General features: G+C 45.4%; 5 protein-coding genes and 2 non-coding genes across 8 annotated transcripts; 5 read left to right on the forward strand and 2 right to left on the reverse strand.

Moving 5' to 3' along the window:
• Positions 1-454: 454 nt before the first annotated feature.
• Positions 455-574, reverse strand: LOC112348780. The gene has a single exon (XR_002993176.1). It is a non-coding gene; the product is annotated as a small nucleolar RNA SNORD14 (small nucleolar RNA).
• A 187-nt stretch (positions 575-761) lies between these two features.
• Positions 762-3,189, forward strand: LOC9638524 (chaperone protein dnaJ 13). The gene is made up of 12 exons (XM_024681927.1): positions 762-921; positions 975-1,273; positions 1,354-1,551; positions 1,602-1,716; positions 1,770-1,954; positions 2,002-2,086; positions 2,147-2,200; positions 2,259-2,339; positions 2,396-2,473; positions 2,521-2,745; positions 2,801-2,908; positions 2,964-3,189. Exons 1-12 carry the CDS (start codon positions 787-789, stop codon positions 3,027-3,029), a joined length of 1,629 nt encoding a protein of 542 aa, XP_024537695.1. The 5' UTR covers positions 762-786; the 3' UTR covers positions 3,030-3,189.
• On the reverse strand, positions 3,016-4,404 carry LOC112348760. Its single transcript, XM_024681928.1, has 2 exons — positions 4,166-4,404; positions 3,016-4,087 (listed from the first exon to the last, which is right to left on the reverse strand). The coding sequence occupies exons 1-2, from the start codon at positions 4,215-4,217 to the stop codon at positions 3,165-3,167; spliced, it is 975 nt and encodes a 324-aa protein (XP_024537696.1). The 5' UTR covers positions 4,218-4,404; the 3' UTR covers positions 3,016-3,164.
• A 6,238-nt stretch (positions 4,405-10,642) lies between these two features.
• Positions 10,643-15,612, forward strand: LOC9650001 (probable serine protease EDA2). The gene is made up of 15 exons (XM_024681771.1): positions 10,643-10,685; positions 10,902-10,965; positions 11,190-11,241; positions 11,487-11,615; positions 11,670-11,825; positions 11,880-12,059; positions 12,288-12,338; positions 12,543-12,729; positions 12,953-13,027; positions 13,215-13,278; positions 13,467-13,628; positions 13,982-14,034; positions 14,860-14,969; positions 15,275-15,325; positions 15,502-15,612. The coding sequence occupies exons 1-15, from the start codon at positions 10,643-10,645 to the stop codon at positions 15,610-15,612; spliced, it is 1,488 nt and encodes a 495-aa protein (XP_024537539.1).
• A 1,997-nt stretch (positions 15,613-17,609) lies between these two features.
• Positions 17,610-20,464, forward strand: LOC112348740 (ABC transporter E family member 2-like). The gene is made up of 11 exons (XM_024681831.1): positions 17,610-17,715; positions 17,771-18,011; positions 18,059-18,176; positions 18,229-18,318; positions 18,374-18,678; positions 18,754-18,949; positions 19,004-19,189; positions 19,244-19,513; positions 19,573-19,818; positions 19,891-20,034; positions 20,098-20,464. The coding sequence occupies exons 1-10, from the start codon at positions 17,628-17,630 to the stop codon at positions 20,008-20,010; spliced, it is 1,860 nt and encodes a 619-aa protein (XP_024537599.1). The 5' UTR covers positions 17,610-17,627; the 3' UTR covers positions 20,011-20,034; positions 20,098-20,464.
• A 1,314-nt stretch (positions 20,465-21,778) lies between these two features.
• Positions 21,779-21,852, forward strand: TRNAI-AAU. Its single transcript has one exon. It is a non-coding gene; the product is annotated as a tRNA-Ile (tRNA).
• A 31-nt stretch (positions 21,853-21,883) lies between these two features.
• Positions 21,884-23,155, forward strand: LOC112348741. Of its 2 annotated transcripts, XM_024681834.1 has the most exons (9): positions 21,885-22,056; positions 22,113-22,169; positions 22,225-22,251; positions 22,308-22,337; positions 22,393-22,419; positions 22,485-22,715; positions 22,768-22,827; positions 22,879-22,946; positions 23,007-23,155. In XM_024681834.1, coding segments are annotated over exons 1-9 (633 nt in total). In that variant the 5' UTR covers positions 21,885-21,924; the 3' UTR covers positions 23,008-23,155. The 2 variants fall into 2 exon arrangements, with proteins under 2 accessions (XP_024537601.1, XP_024537602.1); XM_024681833.1 differs by having other exon boundaries at positions 21,884-22,056; positions 22,879-23,155.
• Positions 23,156-23,975: the final 820 nt, after the last annotated feature.

The following is a 23,975-nucleotide window of genomic DNA, read 5'->3' on the forward strand; positions in this document are numbered from 1 at the left end:
ATCCGAGCTTTGCGAAGATAAGAAAAAAAATATCTACATTTCTTTTTGAGGCAGCCACCGACTGGTTTTCAAAGAGATGGTTCTTGAGGATTCAGAAAGAACGCAGCGATTTTTCCAATCATCGGTTTCAGAGAGAATTTTTGAGCTATTCCATCACCATCAAACAAGAACCACCAGTCTCTGTTATCTCTGTTGTCAGGTCATTGCAATTATATAAAATTCCATCAGAGAGATCAGAGGGAATCCGATTTTAGAGTGTCATCGCCCAACAGAGAATAAACCACACAAGCAAAAAGAAATTTTTCCTGCTCTTGGCTCATCGGCAGTTCTTGGGTTCGACGCCTAGACTCGTTCCTCACTGCAAATCTCAGTAGAGGGAGCACACATCTCATCATAGCCAAGACGAAAGGAAGAAAAACACCCAGCAAACAAAGGGAGAGGGAGAAGAAATTTTTGCTTCAGCCATCCAAGGAAGGTTGAGCCGCATCAATCCTCAAGCCCGGCAAGGCGAGAACTCTCGGGCGGCCACTGCGAATGTTTTGAGAACGGAGCCTTAGAATGATCATCACGAGCAAGACGCAAACACTAAAACCCTAGACTCATTGAAGAAACCCTAGCCCCACAGCCTGAATATATCCATCCTCTACAGCAACCACAGCCGTCCGATCAATTCCGATCTTGCGGCTGTGGCCAGGCGGCAAATTTAGGGCGGATATTTATCTTTTTTCTTAAACCCAGCGTCCACGTCAGCTACACCGATTAGGGTTCTTGGCATTTCTTCTGGAAATGGAGGGGGACCAGCCTGATCGCGAGCTCTACGCGCTCTTGCATCTCGATCCCGATGCCTCCGACGAGGACATCAAGCGCGCGTATCGGCAGTGGGCGCAGGTGTATCATCCGGACAAGCATCGTACACTCCAGGTACTACATTCTTCGTTTTCCTCCACCGATTCTCGCTGGAAATATTCTGCCAGATGCAAGACATTGCGACTCAGAACTTCCAGCGCATTCGCGAGGCGTATGAGATCCTCAGCGACGAGAAGAAGCGGCAGGTTTACGACATCTATGGCATGGAGGGGCTGAAATCCGGGCTGGAGCTTGGTCCCAAGCTCAAGACGAGGGAGGAGGTAAGAAACGAGTACGAGAAGCTCCAGGCACGGAAGGTGGAGCAGAAGCTCGCGTCTCACGTTCTACACTCGGGATCGATGGTCGTCTATCTCTCGCTCGTCGAGGCCATGCGATCGTCTCTTCTCAAAGGGGCTGCGCTTACTGCGTAAGCTTGGTGTTTCACTCTCTTCGACCTTTGTTTCTTCTTCTTTCTTTCGAGTGTTCTGACTTGAAGCAGCTACGCAGGATGGGAATGACCACGCAAATTCAAGCGCAGATCTCTAAGAAAGACACAGTTCTTGCGGGTGGCAACATGTTTCTTCGAAGAAACATGGGAGGAGGCTCCATGACTGGAGTGCTTCGCCACCAATATTGCCCGGCTACGTCTCTGGAGTTCATGGCGACTTTGGGACTTCGGTCGGTTCTGAACTGGCAGATCACCAGGTATTTTCTGTTGCTTGTGGTTTTCTGATGTTTAAACTTGGAAAGATCAGGCAAATATCGTCTCATTCATCGGGCACGCTTAGCCTCTCTTACTCGCTGCGGAGTGGACACGTAACTCTGGGTGAATCATGGACGAGGCAGATCGCTGAAAACACGACCGCAACTGTAAGGAGTTTGTGGTTTTCTGTTTTTCATTATACTGAGATTTGAATGCTCAGCTTTTGCTCTTTCTTGGTCCTGATCCGAATCAAGCGGGTTTAGTTCTGGGCTGGCAACACAAAGGAACCAAAAACTCGATAAGCTCTGAGATCAAAGCCGGTCCAGCAGCTGCAGGAATCAGTGGCCAAGTCACCAGGCAACTGTCTGGCAAGTCCAAGGGGAAAGTTAGCGCTCGACTTGGGAGGTATGCTCATCTGTGAAAGTCATTTGGTAACTAGAATATCTATGCAGTACTGGTGTTGAGCTCGAGATTGGTGGTGAGAGAAGTATCTCTGACCATAGCTCGGCTGGAATGTTCTGCGTGATAGGCCTTCAGGTACTTGTTATCTGTTTTTTTGTTATATAGGCCTTCTAATAATCTGCGCTTGTGCTGCAGGGAGTGTCTTGGAAATTCAGGTTCACTCGAGGTGGCCAGAAGTTCGTCGTGCCGGTTAGCAGTTTCACGAGTACTTTCTTTCTTGTGTTATATGGTTCCTCGTCCTGTGCAGCTTTTACTTGCAGCGCGTTTTGATCCGGTAGTGGCACTTGGTGCACTTCTCTTACCATCGACTCTATATGTTGTTCTCAAGGTACATTTATGAAGACCTCGAACCTCTGGTAATCTATTTGTCTTTCGTGCTCGCAGAAGTACCTCTTTAAGCCGTATTTCTTAAAGAGAGCAGAAGCGAAGAAGCTGGAACAGCGAAAGTCGACAGTAACACAGGTCTGTAGAAGGCTGTTAATTTCAGTGTCCCTGACCAGGATTAACAGGTTCAAGAGTCTCGGGCAAACGCCGAAAAGGCTCAAGATCTCTTGAAAAACGTTGCTCATCGTAAAGTTGCGAAAGCGGAGGAGACAGGAGGCTTGATCATTGCCAAAGCCATTTACGGCGATCTCAAGGCCCGGGATGGAAACGTGTCTGGAGAAGACACCCCTCCAACGATTGACGTGACCATACCTCTGCAGTTCCTTGTCGACGACTCTGGTCAGCTCAAGGTAAAGTTTCTCTACATGGAGGAACTTGTGTCGTTTTGATCTATGTTTCATGTAGCTCCACGCCGGCGTAAAGAAGGCCGGATTGATGGGCTTTTGTGATCCATGCCCGGGCCAGCCAAAGCAGCTGGTTGTCTCGTACACCCTCCAAGGCTCACAGTTCAAGGTAAGGTTTTCCAAGCCGCTCTCGTTAGAATGTCACTGTTTGTGGTTTTGTCCAGGCTCTGGTCGATGACTATGAGGAACTCACGATCCCACAAGAAGCTCACAAGCTTTCCTCAAAGTAAATTTTGCGAGCAAGCTCCATCCAACTTGGAATGCTGTAAAACCATGGCACTGTAGCAACGAATAACAAAGGTGGAGCCACCACCAGGTATGGATTCTCACATTCTCAAAGCACTAAAGAGAAGCTCTCTTACATTCTAAGAGATTTTATTCGCGTTCCAAGTGCAATACAGCCATGGCAACTGCGAGAGAAAGGTGGCGAGATAGAAGGTCCAGATGGCCATCAACACTCTCACGCTGCCCACCAGCACTGGCCCAGCTCCAAACGCACCAAGCAGCTCCATCGCCCGCCCCAGCTGCCGAAACCGATACATGGTATACACCGCCGCCACCAGTGGATAAGTTGGCAGCCTCTCCTTGCAAAGCAGCCGCTCGTACGCCGCCTGGACGAGGATGAGCGCCAAGTAGGGGCCAAACGCCGCGAGAGCCACGCCCGGCTTTCCCGAAAAGATGGACATCACCAGAGCAAACGCTGCCACTCCAATACCCGCGTACGTGGTGTAGTCCCAGACTTGAGGCAGGCCTTTGGGATAGCCGAGGATCTCCCAGGGGGCGATCCACGGCGGGAGCTCACCCGGGACGCTCTGCTGGTGGCCGCATTTGTCCGCGAAGACGAAGAAGGCGTCGGCGGCGAGCACGTAGATCAAGTCGAGGGCGAAGACGGCGCCAAGCCCGATCCAGAAGTTGGCCTGGAGGAGATCGACCAGGGAGAGTGAGAGCGTCGGGAGCACCACTGCCGAGGTTGCCAGCACTGGACCGAGTAGCCACAGGAAACCGGCCTGATTGTCCACGAAAGCCAGAGCTCTCTCTCGGATCGACTGTGGATCTTTCGGCGGCCGAGTGGCTCTGGTCTTTGATGAGCTTGAAGGATCGCCGCCAGCGTGCGCAGCCGAGCAAAAGATACCACCGAGCTTTTCTTCCTTGCGTTTTGGTGGCCGAGACGAAATCCAAGAGTGGAGTGGACGGATTGCCGGGAAGCGATGGCAGGAAATCTTTGTCAAGCGGAAGAGCTGACTGGAAATTGCGGTGCCAGTAGCAGCATTCGTCCCAAGAGAAAAGGCTGCTCCACCATGCAAGGAAAAGAGAGATCGAGTGGGTCTATGGTCTAGCTGCTGGAATGACATCCTAAAGAGCTTACCTGAAGAAGAACAGACCGGGAGCCCTGCCGCCATTGCCCTCGCAGCTACCATTTCCTCTCCTCCATTAGATACTCTGTCCCGAGGATATTCTCTACTACGTGGCGAACGCGCAAGCTCGAGTACGGCAAGAAGTGTACGGTAGACCACAACAGATCTCCTGGCAAATAGAAAGAGTTATCCGATAACCAAGAACACTAAATGTCATGAAACTTACAAGAGCGATGGTTATTTCCAGTGATCGTCTCGTTGATGAATCGATGGAAAAAGAGCTGCAAAAAGATCGAGGCTTGCGAGCAGGAGAAAGAATCTAGAGGATGTTGCAGCCGCAGAACCACTTACGGCAGCAACTTGGTCGCGGTGATGGCGGTGATGGCGCTGGCGGAAGATTTGGAGGAGAAGAGAATGCGGGAATGGCGACGAGGAGGGTTCCAGCGGATGAAAGACTGCTGCTGCTTGGCGTGGAATCGATCACCTTGGCTTTGCCTTTGAGAGCGCGCCGCCATTCGTCCTCGACAGTAGAAATGTCGCCAGTGTCGGAATCGCTCGCGTTCGGGGCCGCGTCAGCACTGTCGGAAGAGCTCGGATTCTCCGGAGCGCGAGAGCTCGGATTCTCCACGCTTGATATTTCGGCCCTGGAAGTGCTCGGACCCTCGCCGCGACGGCCGCGAGTGCTCGATTCGGCCTCGCCAGAGCTCGGCATCGATATTACGGCGCTGGAGCTGCTCGGATTACCTCCGCCGGGTGCTGTGGCGCTGGAGCTCGGATCCTCGCCGCTGGAGCGTGGGAAGAATATTACGGAGCTTGAAGGCCCTGGATCGAGAGAACGCGGGATCGATGTGGAGGAGGAAGAGCTTGCGCCGTGGCCAGGGATCGCCGAGGAAGCGCTGGGGCCGCCGCGGATCGACGTTGGCAAGACATCGCCGAATCTTGCGGCCGATGCGATGGTGGAAGCCCTTGCGCTGGACGCGATCGACCTGGAATTGCTCGGCGCAGCCGTGGCAGCTGGATTCGCTGCGAGATCGTCGTGAAGAACCAGCTCGGACTCTCTCGGCTTGGAAGGCTTGTTCCCCATTGAAATTGCCCGCCCAAAAAGAAAAACCCTTGATTCAAATGACTAGGGCTCTTTACGGCTATGGCGTCAATGGCGCGCGCTTCGTTGGGGAATGATATTAAGTGATTTCTCTAAGTGTGACTAAGAGCTAGCTTATTCAAGGCCCCTTACACTTGGATGGATCATACTATCCAGCGGGATTTCTCACAGTGTAACTTAGATGAAGTTTATATTACTCACCTTTATGGAAAAGTTGGAATTTCAGGTTGTTTTATTATTTGCATATATGTAAATATATAATACTCTTATATGAAATTATATATTTGTTGCCAGGTTTCAGTACATTTAAAAAGATCATTAGTTAATTTTGTGAAGAGAAGAATTAAAAATAAATGTAAAAATAGATGTAATAATCACAATGGTGAAGAATTTTAAATGACATAAAATATTTGTTAAAAACTTTTAAAATCTAATTTTATTTTTGGTATGATTGGTTAAATAAATCATGTAAAAGAAATTACAAAATTGTGCATACGTTATGTTGGTATATCTAATTTGAATGTTTTAGGAAAGTTTAAAGTTGAAAAGAAAATTAAAATTTAATAAAATTGTGATTGGTATTATAATGTCAGTTTAAAAAATTTAATAGAAGAATTTAATAAAGTATACTATGTTATAATTTTAAACTATAACAATTTCAAATATAATAGAATGGTGATTTCCATGTAACTATAATTTTTTATTTTTTGGATTAAAAGTGAGCTAAAAAAAACTTTGTTTTATTTTTTTTTTACACAATTATATGTAATAAAATCTAAACATATGGGAGAGCATTGGGTGGAAACTCTTGCTATGTAGGAAAGTCAACTATTTTTTGTAACCCTTGTTTATTAATAAAAATTCAAAACATACAAAAATTACATCAATGAATGGAAAAAATTTGAGAAAATAGTAAATTTTGGTAAGTGTTTTGCTAAACTTTTTGCACACTGCTCTTTTGCTATATTATGCACTACCCAAAATATAAAAACTATTATTTTATTTCAATTTAACTTTTAAGCCCATTTAAAAGCCTAAAGAATAATAAAAATAATCCCTTTCAGAGATTGTGTGAATTTAGATTTCAAATTAATAAAATAATAATCAGTTATAACTATTTAAATTTTAAATTTATTATTTATAAAATAAAAAGTACTTTATTTAGATCTTTATTGATTTTACAAACAAAAAAAGACAAAACATAGCAAAACAATTATGTTTATGCCTAAGGCTAAAATGTTAACCAAGCATTCCTAATTTTCTTTATTCTTTATTATTAAAAATACTTATTTATTGTTAATACCAATAAAAAATTTATTAATATAAAAAAATTACTTTATAAAAAGTTTATTAAAAATAATTAATCTAAAAATCTATTTTAGATAGATGAACAGAGGTCTGTCATGGAGATGTTCAGGCTAGATGTGTACACCAGCCTGGCAAGGACCCCTCATCTGCCAAGGACTTAAGACTGAACTCCTGGCACACAAAGCTTCACCGAGCTAGAGATGGTGTTCTACTTGTGAATGCCTGGCTCCATGAATTGGAGAAAGGAACTTCGGCTGTGGAGTGGAAGGATAAGCAGTTGCCTGGCAGCGATTCTGGCATCGCCAGAGCAGTGAGCGAGAAATGGGAAGAACTCACGTTCATCAAAGGAGGATAAGCGTGAAATCATGGAAAAACATTGGAGCAGGTGCAACAGCTCTTGGATGGTGATCACCAGCAGCGCATTCACGACCAGAGTTCCGTGCTGTAATCCTCGAGTCGTTTTCGTGTTTGACGAGGCAAGGGGTTTGAACGAAACCCGCTCGAGGTTTGTTTCCGTGGAATGCCAGCTTTGCGCTGGACTCAACCGCGAAGCTTTTGCCGAGAAAGAGCAACGAGGACAACAGCAGCTCGCCGAGAAAGTGCGGCGAGGACAGGCGAGCCGTTTTCGTGTTTGACGAGGCAAGGGGTCTGAACGAAACCTCAGCTCCGCTGGGCGCTCAGAGTTTTGTTTCCGTGGAATGCCTACTTTGTGCTCATGCTGGACACAACCGGGAAGTTTTTGCCAAGAAAGAGTGACGAGGACAACAGCAGCAGGGCCTTGAAGACCGGGAGATGCTTACTGCCTCCGATCTACTTCTTGCGAACTTTGCAACTAAACATGCTCAAGTTGAGCGTTGCGGAGTATAGTTCTTCGTCAACCTGGATGAAGTATGGAAGGCCTGTGTGGGCCGCCAGAATAGGATAGGGTGAAATGGGAATTAGTAATGAGTTCGCCAGACAGAGAACCAAGGATGGTATTGTTTGCTGCTGCAACAGGCCTGCAGGTGTGTCCTCGCTGCCCGATGGTAGCGTCACATATGAATGTTACGATGGAAAACAGGTTGTTTGTCGCTCTTCCAGCGACGCCCAGCTACTAGCCTGCTCAAGTTCAAGAAGTGAAGCGGTATGCTTAGCTGGTACCTTCATCCCATCAAAGTGGTGGTCCCCTGTTCTGCAATTCTTTTGCCGTGCGGGAAGTCCCGGAGACTGCAGCGTTAAGCAGATACTTTCCAGGAGGCCTTGCTATCGGGTATCAAGCGGAAAACGATATGCGTGGTGCCGATCTCATTCTTCCTGTCTGGACTCCCGAGGGGATGACTTGCTGCGTTGTGTCCCTGAAGACAAGGGGCGGTGTCTCATCCGAGCTCACCAAGTGGAAAGTTCTTCCTGTGGTTACCGTGTATGTCAATGCAAGGAGCAAGCAGTTGCGGACGCAAAGTCTTGGCTTCTGTGGGATCAGGAGGAGGATAAGAGTGATCTCCAGCTGACATGCTATGGCCTTGATGGCAACTTCGGTTACCTGTCGAGGGGCCTGCTCAAGAACATACTCGTAACCAGGCGGGATCCCCTTAAAGGTGCGGGAAGCCGAGTGGATCAAGCAAATGCTGACGTTTCAGTACGAGGCAGACTTCGTCGTGTCTCCGGCGGCATGAGTCTATGCTCATGGATTACTCGTCTTCACGGAGAAGTTGATCTCTTTAAGTTCGAGTTAGAACTTGCTCTATCTCGTACTCTTGGTTCAATTAACGGTGATCGGAGCTCGAAGCAATACTAGTTCGCTGCTTACGCTTTGCTCTCTCTGCTGTTACTTTGGCTTGATTTTGGATCTACTCACGAAAGAGAAGCTACCAGGTATGCTTAGTAATGTTCGAGCTCGACCTTTATTATTTTGTAGATTACTTATGGTGTCATAGCTCTTTCTTTCTTGTTCTTTTTTGTAACTCGCGGATGAGATCCTAAACATAGTATACAACGAAAGGTTTATTGCAACTTCTAGAAAAAGATTCGGTATGAACCATATGAGACAGCCGTTCATCTTCTATTCCTCAAGAATAGAACAATGGTTGTCTCTTATGTTTCCAGCATTGACTGGAAACTTCTCCAAAGCAGTCCTTCCGGTAAGTTTGCTTCAAATATCAGTAGATTCTTTGACGTGAGATCATGGCCAGTTTTCCAGTTTTGACATGTTTCTTCTTTTTCTTGGCTGCTGCAGCGATGGAGATATTTTACTAATAATAACCTTTTACACATGTAGAAATTCACTTCACGAACACCAGTTCTCCTCCGGTGATCTACTAACACGAACGAGACGATTTCATTCTTCCTGCATCAAAAAGTTCCAAGAGGTGGGCTTATTTATACAACCCGATTTTTTTGTCGTAATACACTTGATGTATCCAGGATTCGAGAGTATTTTCTCAGAAATACTATGAGCTCCTACTTTCAGCCTCGGCAAGGCCCAATCTTTCTTGTCATCTGTGTTTGATTAGAAATCTCTTGCGAAATCATTGGAAGGGGCAATCGTGACTGTCGAGCATCAGTATTACGGAGACTGTTCTCCCTTTCAAAACTTCACTTATGAGAATCTTAAGTTTCTCACGACGCAGCAAGCTTTATTCCAACTATCAGGCATTAAGTGGATGATGATCTTACCGTGTGATTTCCGTTTTCTTATACAGAACTTGATTATTCAACGATATAACAAGCAAGACAAGAATCCATGGATTGTTGTGGGAGGTGCCTTGAGTGCGTAGTACTGAAATTCCCGCACTTGGTTGCTGCAAGCTGGGAAGCTCAGCCGTGGTCCAAACAATCTTGGAATACAGTGATTATGACGAGCAAGTATGTTTACTCACGCCAAAGCTCGCTCATGTTTCTTTGTTTCTCTTGTAGATTGGAGTTTCTGCTGGTCCCGAATGCAAGAAAGAATTACAGGAGATTACAAAGCTGGCCGAAGAAGGCCTGGTAGCAAATTCAGCAGCCGTTAAATCCATGTTCTCTGCGGAAAAGGTATTGTCTTTGGAGTTCCTTCGTTTTTACTTGTGAACACTACATTTGACAGCTTAAAGGTGATGACTTCTATTGCTGATAGCAGACATTGGAGCTGGTTTTGTAAGTAAACATCGTGAGAATATTTATACAAAGGTTGACAAGCATTTTGTTTATGCTAGGTGCAATATGGTAGATTTGATAACCTTTGTGCTGCACTTCTGGAAGCTGTTCAGAACAAAACAGACCTTCTGGTAACTTTTCTTTCATAAAGGTCAAATTTTTTGCTTTTTTTTTAGAGGGCGTTTGCCAATCTTCTGAGCCTGAATCGTTCTTCCGTTGAACTTTACGATGCAAATGAGCTGAAAAGGCGAGCTGAAGCAAACGATATCGGTGCTATAAACTCTATGAGCTATGCGTACCAAGTTTGCACAGAATTGGCCGCCTTCCACGTTTCTCCGGCCAACGACGGCATTCGGCTAAACCTTAGTAAGTTTGTTCGTGTTTCACTCTTTCAAAGTATGTGCCTTAGATGTTTTTCTTACAATTAACAGGTAATTCATCGACTACTGGAATTTTTTGGCCACGAGACATTCCCAGAGTCAAAGCTTCAAACGAGAACTATGGAGGATGGGATATTGCTGGTAATTAATTCGTTCTTTCTTTTGCTGGCTTGATCCTGGTCTTTAACAAGCATGCTCTAGAATTATCTTCCTGAATGGCTCACAGGATCCACGGCGTGTCAAAACAAACTTTCTCTCCTTATGGTAACTTATTGTTTTGCTTCGAAGACTTTAAACAAAGATGAATTCACAGAGCCTTTCTTTATATTAACGTGTAAGAACTGCGCACACTGCCAAGACCTTTGGCCAGAATGTACCATAGAAACTGGTATAACTTCTGTAGTAATAATTTTTGTATACCCTGTTTTTAACATTGGATTCGATTCTCAGATCTAGGCCCACGCATTTATATCTTTGTACATGAAGGAGTGGCTTTCCTCGTAGTACAAAATGATGCTTTGGTTTCAATTAATATGATGATTAGATAAATATTCCCGCCCCCATTCAAATTGCTAGGGTTTAGGGGAATGGCGGTGCGCTTCCCTCTTTCGGCTTACATCCGGTGCATAGGTTCGTCGATTGTTTCAGATCAAACTTACCAAGCATTTGAGGCAGATTTCCGATCCAGAGGCGGCGCTTCGCACGAGCTAGTGATAAAATTATAATGCATGGATCCTATTATTTTTGGTCTTGCGCTCGCAGGAAACAAACTAAAACTTGATAAGATTTTTACTTTCTCTCAAGTAGTCACCTCTTCCAGCTTGCTCTTTTTTTTTTCTTTTACAGATCGATGGCAATTACTGGTGACTTTGGAACTTCAGGACGACACTAGACTCCGAATATTTCTCAGGTAAGGTCCCTATCATTCATCATTTTTTAACATTAGATCAACATTCTCTCACAGTGGATAGTCAATCAAAAGAAACAAGAGTGTTGCTTGGACGGAGCTCCATTCGTCAAATAATAGAAAAGATTCGCTGTAAAACATATGAGACAGCCGTTTGTGTTCTATTCCTAAAAGAAAACAACAAAATCTGTTGCCTCCTATGCTTCCATCATTGACATGAATAACAGTTTCGGAATTGTCAGCATCCCGGCAGCTTGCTTCAAATATCAGCAAATCGAGGTTCGTTTGATCATGGCATTTTTCCCAATGCTGACATGCGTGTTCTTTCTCCTGGCTACTGCAGCAACTACATGCTCTGCTTTGGGTTGAAGAACTTCAATCCACCAACAGCGTCTATTTTCTGCTGCATCTGCAAACTTAAACAACACGAGCCAGTTGTTCCAGAAGCAAAGAGTTAACCATTTTGATCCAGAAGTAGGACCTTGCATTTTTTATCTGGTGGTTATAGCGTTTGATTGATCCAGGATTCGAGAGTCTTCTCTCAAAGATACTTCGAGTTCCTGGATTACTTTCAGCCCCAACAAGGCCCAATATTTCTCGCCCTCTGTGGAGAATCCACATGCGGCGGCGGATATCAAAGAACAGCTGTAGGAGTAAGCGTCTCACATCATAACGTTTCATCCTTTTATCCAATTTGATGCAAGCAGGCTCTAGCTAAGTCACTAGGAGCGGTAGTCGTGACAATTGAGCATCGGTATTACGGACAAAGCTATCCCTTTCAAAACTTCTCTTACAAGAACCTCAAGTATCTCACAACACAGCAAGCTTTATATGATTATGCTCTCTTTATCGACTATTATGAGGTAGATAAATATCTCGAACGTGTTTTCTCGTGATCTTAACGTTCTTTGGTACAGAACTTGGTTAATCTACAATATAACAAGCAAGGCAAGAATCCATGGATTGTTGTGGGAGGTTCATACGCAGGTGCCCTGAGTGCTTGGTTTAGACTGAAATTTCCGCATTTGGTCGTTGCAAGCTGGGCAAGCTCAGGTGTGGTCGAAGCTGTGCTGGAATATAGTGCTTACGACGAACAAGTACGTAAATTTACTTTGAGATTTCCTGTATTTATCCTTCTTTGTATGTAGGTGGGAATTTCTGTTGGTCCTGAATGCAAGAAGGCATTACAGGAGATCACAAAGCTGGCTGAAGAAGGTCTAGTAACAAACGCAACAGCAGTTAAATCTGTGTTTTTTGCACAAAAGGTATTTCATCCTTTCTAAATCGTTTCTCTCAAAGGCTTAAGACTTGCGAACTTCGCACAGCTCAGAGATGATGATTTCCTGTCATTGGTAGCAGACATTGCCGCTGGTTTTGTGAGTAGAAAGCTTGAGAATAACATAGTTTTCATTTAACGAGCTTTATATTTTTTCCGTTTTATTTTTTGTTAGGTGCAATATGGTGCTATTGATATGCTCTGTCCTCCACTTTTGGAAGCCATTCAGAACAAAACCGATCTCCTGGTAATTTGCTCCTCTTTCATGAGTTCTATACAAGTCACGACTTCATTGTTTTTCCAGATGGCATATGCACGTATTGGTGGAGTAGATAGCTCCTCCAGTGACTCTTACGATGCATATGAACTGAGAAGACAAGCTGAAGCAAACGATATCAGCGCTAAAGACACTATGAGCTGGAATTACCAAATTTGCACAGAATTAGCTTACTTCCAAGTTGCCCCTACCAACGACAGCATTCGATCATCACGTATAAATCTCCAGTAAGTTTGTTTTCCCTTTTCCCTCTCAGCTTGAGTGTGACTTCATGTTGCTACGTGTTAGATATTACATCGACATTTGTGCTGTATTGTTTGGTCCCAACACATTTCCAGATGTTAGTGCCGCAAACTGGAACTATGGAGGGCGGGACATTGCTAGTAAAATATTTTCTTCTTCATGCTGCCTTGCTCTGTTCTAATCTTGAATAACAGGTTCTAGAATTATCTTTCTGAATGGCTCACAGGATCCGTGGCAGCATGCATCGAAGACGACATTTTCTCCAGGAGGTAAAACGATAGGGCAGCGCTTTTATGCTTAGGAGATTTACAATGATTTATTTTTCCCATAGAACCCTCCTTTGTATTAACTTGTGAAAGCTGTGCACACTGCGAGGACCTTTCTATGGATTGTAGTTCAGACATTGGTAATGCTTTGATACATGACCACCCTTGCGTTTAACTTTGATTTTCTCAGGATCACCCAGGTGCCAGGAGCTAATGAAGGCCCACACCTACATATCTTTGTACATGAAGGAGTGGTTTTCCTCGTAGTTAATGGCGTTCTCTTCGCGAGGGCAAACACGATTCATGGCAAACTTTCGTAATTTCTGCTTTGAGCTTTCGAAGTTCTTCTTGTGGTACGTAAGATTTTAGCATGGAAGAAAAGAGAAACAGAAAAGAAGAAGGCTTTGGTTTTAGTCGTTGTCGTCATGATGAATTTCGACAGGCAGATCCACCGGCAGCAAGACGCTCTTGCTTCGCTGCTTTGTGGAGTTCCCCTCTCTCTCGCCTTGTCCTCGGATCTCCAAGAAGAACGCCATTGTAGCGTGACGGCTCCCCTGGCGTCTCCACACACCTTGACGACGCCCAAGTTTCCGATGGAGTCCTGGTGAAAGTATGTATTTGATCTCCAACGAGTGTCCAGTTTTAAGTTAGAAGAGGAAATGTATGATTCGCAAGGAGTTATTTTACCGGTTTGAGAAACTCGTTGAGTCGAACGTTCTCAGATGCTTGTCCGTGACCAACTTCTTGAGGAAACACTCCTGGTTCATGAGCTGGAGAAGTTCCTCCTGTTCCTCCTGCTCGGATCCTAAAGAACATCCACACTCTGCAAGTTACCTTGCTCCATGATCTGTTTTGTAGTCATGTCCACAGGGATAGAGTAGAGATCTATCAAATGAATGGAATAGCAAATTTATGCTAAGGACTTTAGGCTTTGGAATTCGCGTGTTATGATCGTAGCGCGCCCATCCGAGGCGCCGACTCGGAACTTTCAGTGGAGCGTTCAAGGCTTGGTAAGCTAACTTCTAGTCGTCGTTCTTAATTTTTAACAAACTAAACCTCGTGAGGTAGCTCGGTTTCTCAACAACAGCCAAGAGAGTCACCTCTCGTTTTCTCTTTTACAGCTCGATGGTGAATTCTGGTGAACTTTCGAGCTGGGAAGTCAAAAGAACGACGCTAGAGTCCGAAATTTCCCAAGGTCGTTAGCCAATCAAAAGAAACAGGAGTATAGCTTGGACGAAGCTCCTTTCATCAAGTAATGTGAAAGATTCTCTATGAAACATTGTTCTTCCTCCTGGCTACTGCAGCAGCTACTTGCTATGCTTTGGGTTGGAGAAGTTCAATCCACCGGCAACATTTCTCTTCCGCTGCATGTACAAACGCAAACCATATTAGTTATTTTTTCCAGAGTCAACCATTATGATCCAGAAGTACGTCCTGCATTTCTTATCTAGTGTTATATAGTTGATCTAGGATCCGAGAGTGTTCTCTCAAAGATACTTCGATCTCCTGGATTACTTTCAGCCCGATATTTCTCGCCCTCTAGCCATTTTCAAGCTTATGTCGCATCTCTCATTATAGGATTTAGCATCCTTTTTAATCGATTGTTATGCAAACAGCGGCAATCGTTTGAGCATCGTGGAGAGAGCTATCCCTTTCAAAATTTCACTTGCGAGAACCTCAAGTATCTCACAACACAGCAGGCTTTGTTTGATTATGCTCTCTTTATCAAGTAGATAAATATCTAGAGCGTGCTTTCCCGTGATTTTAGCACAGAACTTGACGATAAAGCAAGCAAGGCAAGAATCCATGGATTGCTGTGGGAGCTTCATACGCAGGTGCCTTGACTGCGTGGTTTGGACTTAAATTTCCGGACTTGGTCGTTGCAAGCTGGGCAAGCTCAGGTGTCATCAAAGCTGTGCTGGAATATAGTGCTTACGATGAACAAGTATGTAAAATCACACTGAAGTTTTATCTTGTTGCCCCATAGGCACTCTGTTAGTGTATGATGTTCACCACCCAACCGTATAAGCACTAGAACCTCTCCCAAGACTTTAGATGCTGTGGATCTCTAAAGATATTTATGATTATTTTTTTAAGTAGGTGGGAATTTCTGTTGGTCCTGAATGCAAGAAAGCATTACAGGAGATCACACGGATGGCCGAAGAAGGTAGCAACAAATGTAATAACAGTTAAATCTCTGTTTCTTGAAAAAAAAAAGGTATCGATTGCTTCTGTTCTCTCGTTTTACAGCTCAATGACGTTGACTTCCTTTCTCTTGTAGCAGACGTTGCAGCTCCTTATGTGAGAAAAGAGCTTCATTCGATCCTAGATTGTACTTAACATCTTGTCCCATATTCATTTTATTAGGTGCAATATGGTGGCATTAAGTTGCTTTGTCCAGATATTCATAACAAAAGCGATCTCCTGGTAATTTTGCTCTTCTCTCATGTATACAAGTGACGACTGTATTTTTCCAGGTGGCATATGCAGGCAGATGGGGAATAGATTCCTACGATGTATATAAACTGAATAAACAGGCTGAAGTAAACGATATCGATGCTAAAGACACTATGGGCTGGTCCTATTAAACTTGCACAGAATTGGGATACTTCCAAATGAATGCTGGCACACACACGCACCCCTTTCTTTTAGAGGAACCATGGCCTCCATAAGCTTTCAGGAATCGATTAAAAATTTGGTGTAAAGTATTTAGCTCCAAGGTTGTAGGCTTGAAAGAAGGGGAAAACAATTCGATCATCACGTATAAATTTCCGGTAAGTTTGCATTTCCTTTTCCCTCATATCTTGAGTATGCCCAAGAAGCATTATGAAGGTCCTTGCAGCGTGCACAGCTTTCACAAGTTACTACAAAGAAGATTCCGTGGGAAAAAATAAAACATTGTACTGATCTCTCATTTTAGCCTGTGGAGAAAATGTCATCTTTGAAGCATGCTGCCACGGATATCATAAAGATAACGATTACTCAAGAAGAACAAACTTACCAGCAATGTCCCGTCCTCCGTAGTTCCTGTTTACAGCACTAACATCTGGAAATGTCCTGGGACCAAACAAATTATTGATGACCAGCAACAAAAAGACACCACCCTTTTGATCCTCTCAGGAGCGCCAAAGTGTAAAGAGCTAATGAAGGCCCACGCGTACATAGATTTGTACATGAAAGAGCGGCTTTCCGCGTAGTTGGTTCTCTTTGCAACATTCATCCCAGGTTTTCATTTGAGCTTTCTTGTGTTTCTAATATTTTTTTTCTTTTAGACACGAACAAAAGGATGACAGAAACGTCAAATGTGGTATGTAATGTTTTACCATGAAAGAGAAGATACAGAAAAGAGAAAAGCTTTAGTTGTCGTCGTCGTCGTCGTAGTCGTCGTCATCGTCGTCATAGTGATTTTCTACAGGCAGATCGATCTCCGCCACCGGCAGCAGGACGCTCGACTTTGTGTTTGGAATGCTGCGCTGCTTTGCGGTGTTCCACTCGGTCTCTCCATGTCCTCGGAGCTCCAGGAAGAGCGCCATTGTAGCTTGACGGGCTCTCGTCTTGCAGTACTGCAGGCTCACGTACGGATCTTTCCCGACCCAAAACTTCCTGGTGTCTCCACACAGCTTGGCATCCAATCCATTCTTCTTGATGGATTCCAAGTTCTCGGATGGAGTCCCGTGAAAGACGTACTCGAGAGACTTGAGCTCCGAAGAGTCTCCTTGCTTGACAGCGCAGAACATCTCCACTGCGACCACATGTAAGTTCTAAGTTCGAAGAATGTATGATCATTGACAACTTAACTGATGAGCTCTTTGTTGGTCTTGGCGGTTTCCTTGAGAGCTTGGACGAACTGGCGGTACATATCGGGCTTATCGGCCAGAAACGTGTTGAGTCGAACGTTTCTTATCTCTGGATGCTTTTCCGTGACCACCTTCTTGAGGAAACTCTCCTTGTTCATGAGCTGGAGAAGGTCCTCGACTGCGTGCTCGATTGCTTGGTCCTCGGGATCCTGGAGAAAAAGCAGGAAACTGGAGCTTGCGAAAGAACAAAAGAGTTCCAACTTTTACTTTTCCGATGATCTTGATCTCCCGTCGATAGCCACTCCGCAAGTTAACTTGCTCCATGCGCTCCAGATCGATCTGGTAGTCAAGTCCATTGGGATACTTCGCTGAGGTGATCCTTCCCAGAGAAACATTCGATGCTCGTCCCTTGGAGATCTATCAAACAACAAAACTGGAAACCTATTGCTAGAACGCAATGACATAGCAGACCTTGTTCTTGTGAGCGTCACGAATGGCATGCTCGGTGCTTGCGCTGTATCGTACCCAGCAATCGTCCTCCCTCCAGTAAACTCCAGCCTCAGTGGGATCGGCGCACTCCTTGGTGATACACATTCTTGGATAGAAACGATCACAAGCGCAGCCACATTATATTGCCAGAGAATGACTATAATTAATGCTACTTGTCTCCACGCTCCAGGGATTTTGGATAGATTTTACCCGCACTTTTTGAGCAAAGAGTTTAGCTAGAAAAAAGTAAAGGAGATTTCCTTTATGAGTATACAAAATAGGGTTTATTAAGTCGCCGAGAAGGCGGGAGGAGAGCGATGAGGATCGCCGTGGTCAACTCTGATCGTTGCAAGCCCAAGAAGTGCCATCAGGAATGCAAGAAGAGCTGCCCAGTGGTGAAAACAGGCAAATTTTGTTCTCATCTCTTGAAAGGTATGCGATCTGAGATTCGAATTTCCAGGGAAGCTGTGCATCGAGGTCTCTCCGGCATCCAAGATCTCGTCCATTTCGGAGGAGCTCTGCATTGGATGTGGGATTTGCGTGAAGGTCGGCCACTTCGATTCCCCCTTCCCGTCTTGTTTCGATCTGTGGTTTGTGTGGCAGAAATGTCCATTTGGAGCGATAGATATCATCAAGCTGCCTAAGGAGTTGGACAAAGAAACCACGCATCGGTATGGAGCGAACACTTTCAAGCTACACAGGTTTGCTTGGTTTTCTAGATGCGTAGTACTAGTGTTCTCGTAAACAGGCTGCCTGTTCCAAAGCCGGGCCAGGTCTTGGGTCTCGTTGGGACGAATGGAATTGGAAAGACAACCGCCTTGAAAGTTCTTCACGGGTTCCTCAAGCCCAACTTGGGGAACTTTGCGGTACTGGCTTTTGCGGTATTTGTTTTGTTCCTATGACAGTGTTACGTTGTAGGATCCACCGGACTGGCAAGAGATCTTGACATACTTCAGAGGATCGGAGCTCCAGAACTACTTCATGCGATATCTGGAAGATAATTTGAAGGTATGGGAACAGGACTTGGTTTCAAGTCATTTCTTAACGAAGCCTGTTGCCTCAGGTGGCCACGAAAACGCAGAACGTTTCCGACGTTCCGAAGGTAATTAAAGGCACCGTCGGTGAAGCTCTCTCGCGGAAGGATGAAAGAGGCGTGATGGAGGATGTCTGCCATGATCTTGATTTGATCGATGTCTTGGACCGAAATCTGGATGATTTGTCTGGTGGAGAGCTCCAACGCTTTGCTATAGCCGAGGTGGCCGTGCAAAAGGCAGACGTCTACATGTTTGATGAGCCATCCAGCTTTCTGGATGTTCGGCAGCGGCTCAAGGCTGCTCAAGTCATTCGGTCCCTTCTCACACCAAACAGGTACATGTTTTTTTCGACTCTTTTCCTTCTTGGTTTCCCTCGTTCCCCTCGACTTACTCTGAGGTTGCAATGCAGCTATGTGATTGTCGTGGAGCATGATCTGAGTGTTCTCGACTATCTATCGGACTATGTTTGCTGCCTCTATGGAAATCCCGGCGCGTATGGCGTTGTGACGCTCCCTTTCTCTGTGAGGGAAGGCATAAACATATTCCTCGCTGGATACATTCATACGGAAAACGTGCGGTTCCGTGAAGTGTCCCTCACGTTCAAGGTAAGAATTGTTTTCGCTAAGTTGCAATTAAAACGGGGATTATGTCAATGCAAGGTTGCTGAGAGCGCTCAAGAGAGCCCCGAGGAAGTCCAGGCGTACACTCGGTATAAGTATCCTGCCATGTCGAGGACTCAAGGAAGTTTCAAGCTTCAAGTCAAGGAGGGGGACTTTACAGACTCGCAGATCATTGTGATGCTCGGCGAGAATGGCACTGGAAAGACCACTTTCATAAGAATGCTGGTAAGTTTCCAGAACTATTTTCTCGTGACATGCAAAGCTTTTCTATAATCTCAGGCTGGGCTGCTAAAATCCGACGACGACTCTCGTGACTCGGAAGAAATTCCCGAGTTCAACGTCTCATACAAGCCACAACACGTCAACTCCAAGTCCCAGTCCACGGTCCGGCATTTGCTGCACACCAGGATCCGGGACTCGTGCTTTCATCCTCAATTCAACACGGACGTGATGAAGCCTCTCCAGATTGAGGCACTCATGGACCGGGAAGTTGCCAACTTATCGGGTGGAGAGCGCCAGCGCGTTGCTATTTGCCTTTGCCTTGGAAAGGTAGTAGCGCTTTTCCTTGAACTTATCCTCGTAGCATATCTAACCATTTGCCTTGGCAGCCCGCGGACATCTATCTGATCGACGAGCCCAGCGCTCACTTGGACTCCGAGCAGCGACTCGTGGCGTGCAAGGTGATCAAGCGCTTCATCCTCCACGCCAAGAAGACGGCCTTCGTGGTGGAGCACGACTTGATCATGGCAACGTACTTGGCGGACAGGGTCATCGTCTACGAAGGAAAACCGTCGGTGGAGTGCGTTGCCAACTCGCCCCAGAGTCTCCTCACGGGGATGAACCTGTTCCTCTCGGTGAGTAGCGTGTTCTCTCTCCTTCTCCAGGCGTTCATGGCTGATTTGATTCCACTTTTTCGCTTCGCGCAGCACCTGGACATCACCTTCCGGCGTGATCCCACGAACTTTAGGCCGCGGATCAACAAGCTCGACTCCACCAAAGATCGCGAGCAAAAGGCTGCCGGATCTTACTATTACTTGGACGACTGAGCAGTCCGGTTTGCTTCTGTAAAGGTTTGAAACGAAAATGTGTTTATTATATGGTTACTTACACGCCATTTGCTTTCGCTGGAACAGTACTCTCGATCTGGAGGTTCGTTTTGTGGAGCTCGAGTTGTACGCACGCTGGAACACTACTTCTCTCTCTGTTGGTTCGTTGTTTAGAGGTCCGAGTGACTGATCTCGCAAGAACAACAAAAAGAAGAAAGAAGAGCGAAAACAAAACTGTAAATCGACAGGCGACTTTAAAACATCCCAAGAGCTTACCAGAAGACGCCGTCCCATCGCAACTACCATAAACTTCTCCATTTGGTCGAAAGAAGCTAGCAACGTACTCTCGAAAACGGAAAAACAGAAGGTAGAAACAAAAATGGTGGCGAAGATCAAAGAGCTGTCCAAGGATGTCAAAACACAATTAAAGAGAGAAATGCTTCAAAGCTTACCGTAGCAGCCATAAGCAGCGATCAATCGATAGAAGAATTTGCGAACAACCAATCGAGGGAACGAGAGAGCAAGGACGGAGAAGACACCGCCAAAACGAAAGACCCGACGAACGAAAGGAAGAAAGGATCTAGAGGATGCTACAGCCGCTCTGGCAGCAGCGGGAGCACCTACAGCACTTCTGGTACCAGCGCTGATGGGGGTGTGGCGGTGGCGCCGCGGGTGGCGCTCCTGGAGAGCTTGGAGGAGGAGAGAAAAAACTGCCAATGTTGCCAATGACAGTAACAACTGACCCGGTGGATGATTTGCCGCTGCCGGTGGACTCGCTTTCCTCGATCAGTATCCCCTTGCCTTTGTCGTCGGCGCTCGCGATCGGGGTCGGGCCAGCGCGTGACAGACGCGACGGACCATGGAGCAATCCACCCGGGCCGGTGATCTCCGAGACTGGGACCTTCGGAATCGAGACTGAGGCGATCGATGAGCTCGGACCTGGAAGACCAGAGCTTGCGGCAATCGGATCCTTGCCTGGAGACGCGCTGGATGAGCTTGGATCCTTTGGAATCGCGGTCGATGAGCTCGGACCTGGTGCTGTGGCAACGGACGAGCTCGGATCCATGCCTGGAGACGACATTATGGCGCTGGATGAGCTCGGATTCTCTGAAATCGCGGTTCCGGCGCTCGATGAGCTCGGACCTGGAAGACCAAAGCTTGCCGTGACACTGGACGAGCTCGGATCCGATATTATGGCGCTGGATGAGCTTGGATCCTCCGCGATCGCGCTGGATGAGCCCGGATCCCCTGAAATCCAAGGCGTGGCACTGGACGAGCCCGGATCTCCGCCCTGAGTTGATATTACGGCGCTGGAGCTGCTCGGACCCTCCATCGGCTCCTTCCCGCGATAGCAAACTGCGTCGCTGGAAGTGCTCCTGGGATCAGACCTGCGGAACGTTGGAACCTCGGCTATGGCGGAATCGCTGGGACTCGAAGCAATCAACCTAGAATCGCTGTTAGACCTGGTAAATGCGGCATGCGGAGTAGCGGGACTAGGCGGAGGAGCGACAGGACCGAGAACGGGAGATGGAAAGAGCCTGGCGATCATCTGGAGATCCTCATTGCGCACTGGCACCACCGGCTCGGGCGGCGCCGCTGGCTCGCCATTGTCTCCCTCGCTATCGTTGCCCTCTTCTTGCCGTTGCTGCCGGCCAGGATCGGGAGGTGGAGGACCCATTGGAAATGCCCGCCCAAAAACCCTTGATTCAAATGACTAGGGCTCGTGCTATAATGTTTTATAGTCTTTTAAATTAATTATATAGAATAAGGCCTATTAGCTCAGTTGGTCAGAGCGTGGTGCTAATAACGCCAAGGTCGCAGGTTCGAAACCTGCATATACCATTGTTTTTTCTTGCAAAGGTCGCTGGCTCAAAATCTTTTAACAGCAAAAGAATGTGAGGGCTCCAGGAAGGGATGGTTTTGCTACGGATGGTTTTGCTATGGATCGTTCTTCTCTTCTCCTCAAAGATCTGTCAAGCTGATCGGAATGGTCTCACGCAAGAAAAGATTCAAGCGGCTTTCGTGGGCGATGATCATCGCCTAGAGGTATCTCTCCCGAATCTTTTCTCCTTTGGAAGTTTTACTCTTGCATTGCATTCCAGGAAGAGGAGATTATTGCCGAGATTGTGCTTGGAGGAGTGGCAAACCAAGACGAAGAGGTGCGTGTATCTATCTTAATCCTGAGTGTCACGATCCAGAGTTTCTTATATTCAGGTGGATGAATTCTTCCTTGTGGACGAGGTATGGAGCCCTGTTTCTCAGGATCAATGCGCAACTTACGTTTTCTTTTGCTCCAGGTGGAAGATTTTTCTTTTGAGGAGACAAAGGTACTTGAGCTTAGCTTTTCGAGAGGATCACTGAACTTACTACCGGGCTCTCCAGGTAGAAGAAATCTCTCCAGGAAAAGAGGTATGAGTTTCACTATACCGAAACTTAACCGGGAGATCTATTCTTTTTGTTTTTTCTGTTTCCAGGTGGAAACGATCGTTGTACGTGAAGATGAGCCTGTATTGTTGCCGTATGTCTGTACATGGGGGCTCATACTTCTAGGAATTGTGTTGGCGAAGAAGCTCTTTTTGAGGATTCGAGCTCGGGGGAGCAAGGATCACAAACTTCCAGTCGAAAGCTTCAAGCCCCCAGTGGCCCCAGTGGATATTTCAGTCATTGAAACCTTTGGTGAGATCATAGCGGAAGCTCTGTATAAGGTAAGAGCTCCTCTTTCATCCTTGGACTTGCTAATAGGATTTTTGGGAGAAGAACACCAGCAAGCTCTCCGAGGAGGCTGTGCGAGGCCTAAGTAAAGAAAAACTTTGCGAGGTGAGAAGCCACTTAAAATCTAGTACAAACGCTCGTCTTGTTCATTTCCAGGTGATCGGAAGAAGAAAGGCCGAGAGGATTGCCCGCAGATTTTCCAGGGCCTTCATCGCCAAGTATTGGTAAACGCACTCGTTAAGAAAGGTTTAAGCTTTCAGTCGTTTTCTTTCATACATTTTCAGATGAACAAGCAACAAGGAGGTGATCTTCCTTCGTTTTCTCTTGCTTGATAGTTGAGAGCAAGACTTAAAATCGTCGACGTGGTTGCATGAGTGCGTGCTAAGATACCCAATGGATGTAAGCTTACATAACAGAATTCCTCAAACCTAAATTTTGCAAACAAAAACCACACAAGTACAAGTCCTGAATTTTTCATCAACAAATTTCTGATATATGAGTAGAAGTTTAAATTTGATTCTTGTCATAGTTAGTAGTGGTAAATATACTCTTCTATGAAAACAAAAAGATGGTGAACTAGTTGGGATCTTAGCTTTGTTGGGCGAGATAGTACACCAAAGAATAATAGATTATTTAAGATATAATATTAATACATTCATGAACAAACTTATCACTTATTTGTGAGGACACTAAAATTAGAGAGAATATATGTTGAAAAAATTCTCAATAGTTCCTAACAACAAACTGTTATGGATCAAAGATGAAACATTAATTATAAACATAATATTAGATTCATTTTTTAAAAGCAAGTTTTGAAATATAATTATATGGTGAGTGTGACACAGCCACAAATGCGCCCTATGGCCACTTTACACTTTTTTCCTCATGGGGCTCATATAACGCCAACCATTAGATTACACATATATTTAGTTTCTCATCCTATTAGAGTAAAAGCTTTTTACTAGCATGCATACTAAGTAACAAATGTTACTTTTATGTGTTGATAGTGTAATTATATTATTTTTATAATTTTGAATATTTGTCTTCAATATTTGCTTTTTATCTAATATTTATATTCATGCATTTTCTGGGTAGTGTTTAAAATTTAACTTATTATATTATGTTTCATGAACATTATTTCTGAATATGTTTTTATTGAAATAATGCTAATGCAAAATATAATTATCATCTCTCTATTTATAATTTATATTTATTTGAATTTAAGTCTTTATACCAATATCATTAAGAGCTTC

Source organism: Selaginella moellendorffii, unplaced genomic scaffold (genome assembly GCF_000143415.4).
Source record: "Selaginella moellendorffii unplaced genomic scaffold, v1.0 SELMOscaffold_32, whole genome shotgun sequence".
In the NCBI taxonomy this organism is placed as follows: Eukaryota; Viridiplantae; Streptophyta; class Lycopodiopsida; order Selaginellales; family Selaginellaceae; genus Selaginella; species Selaginella moellendorffii.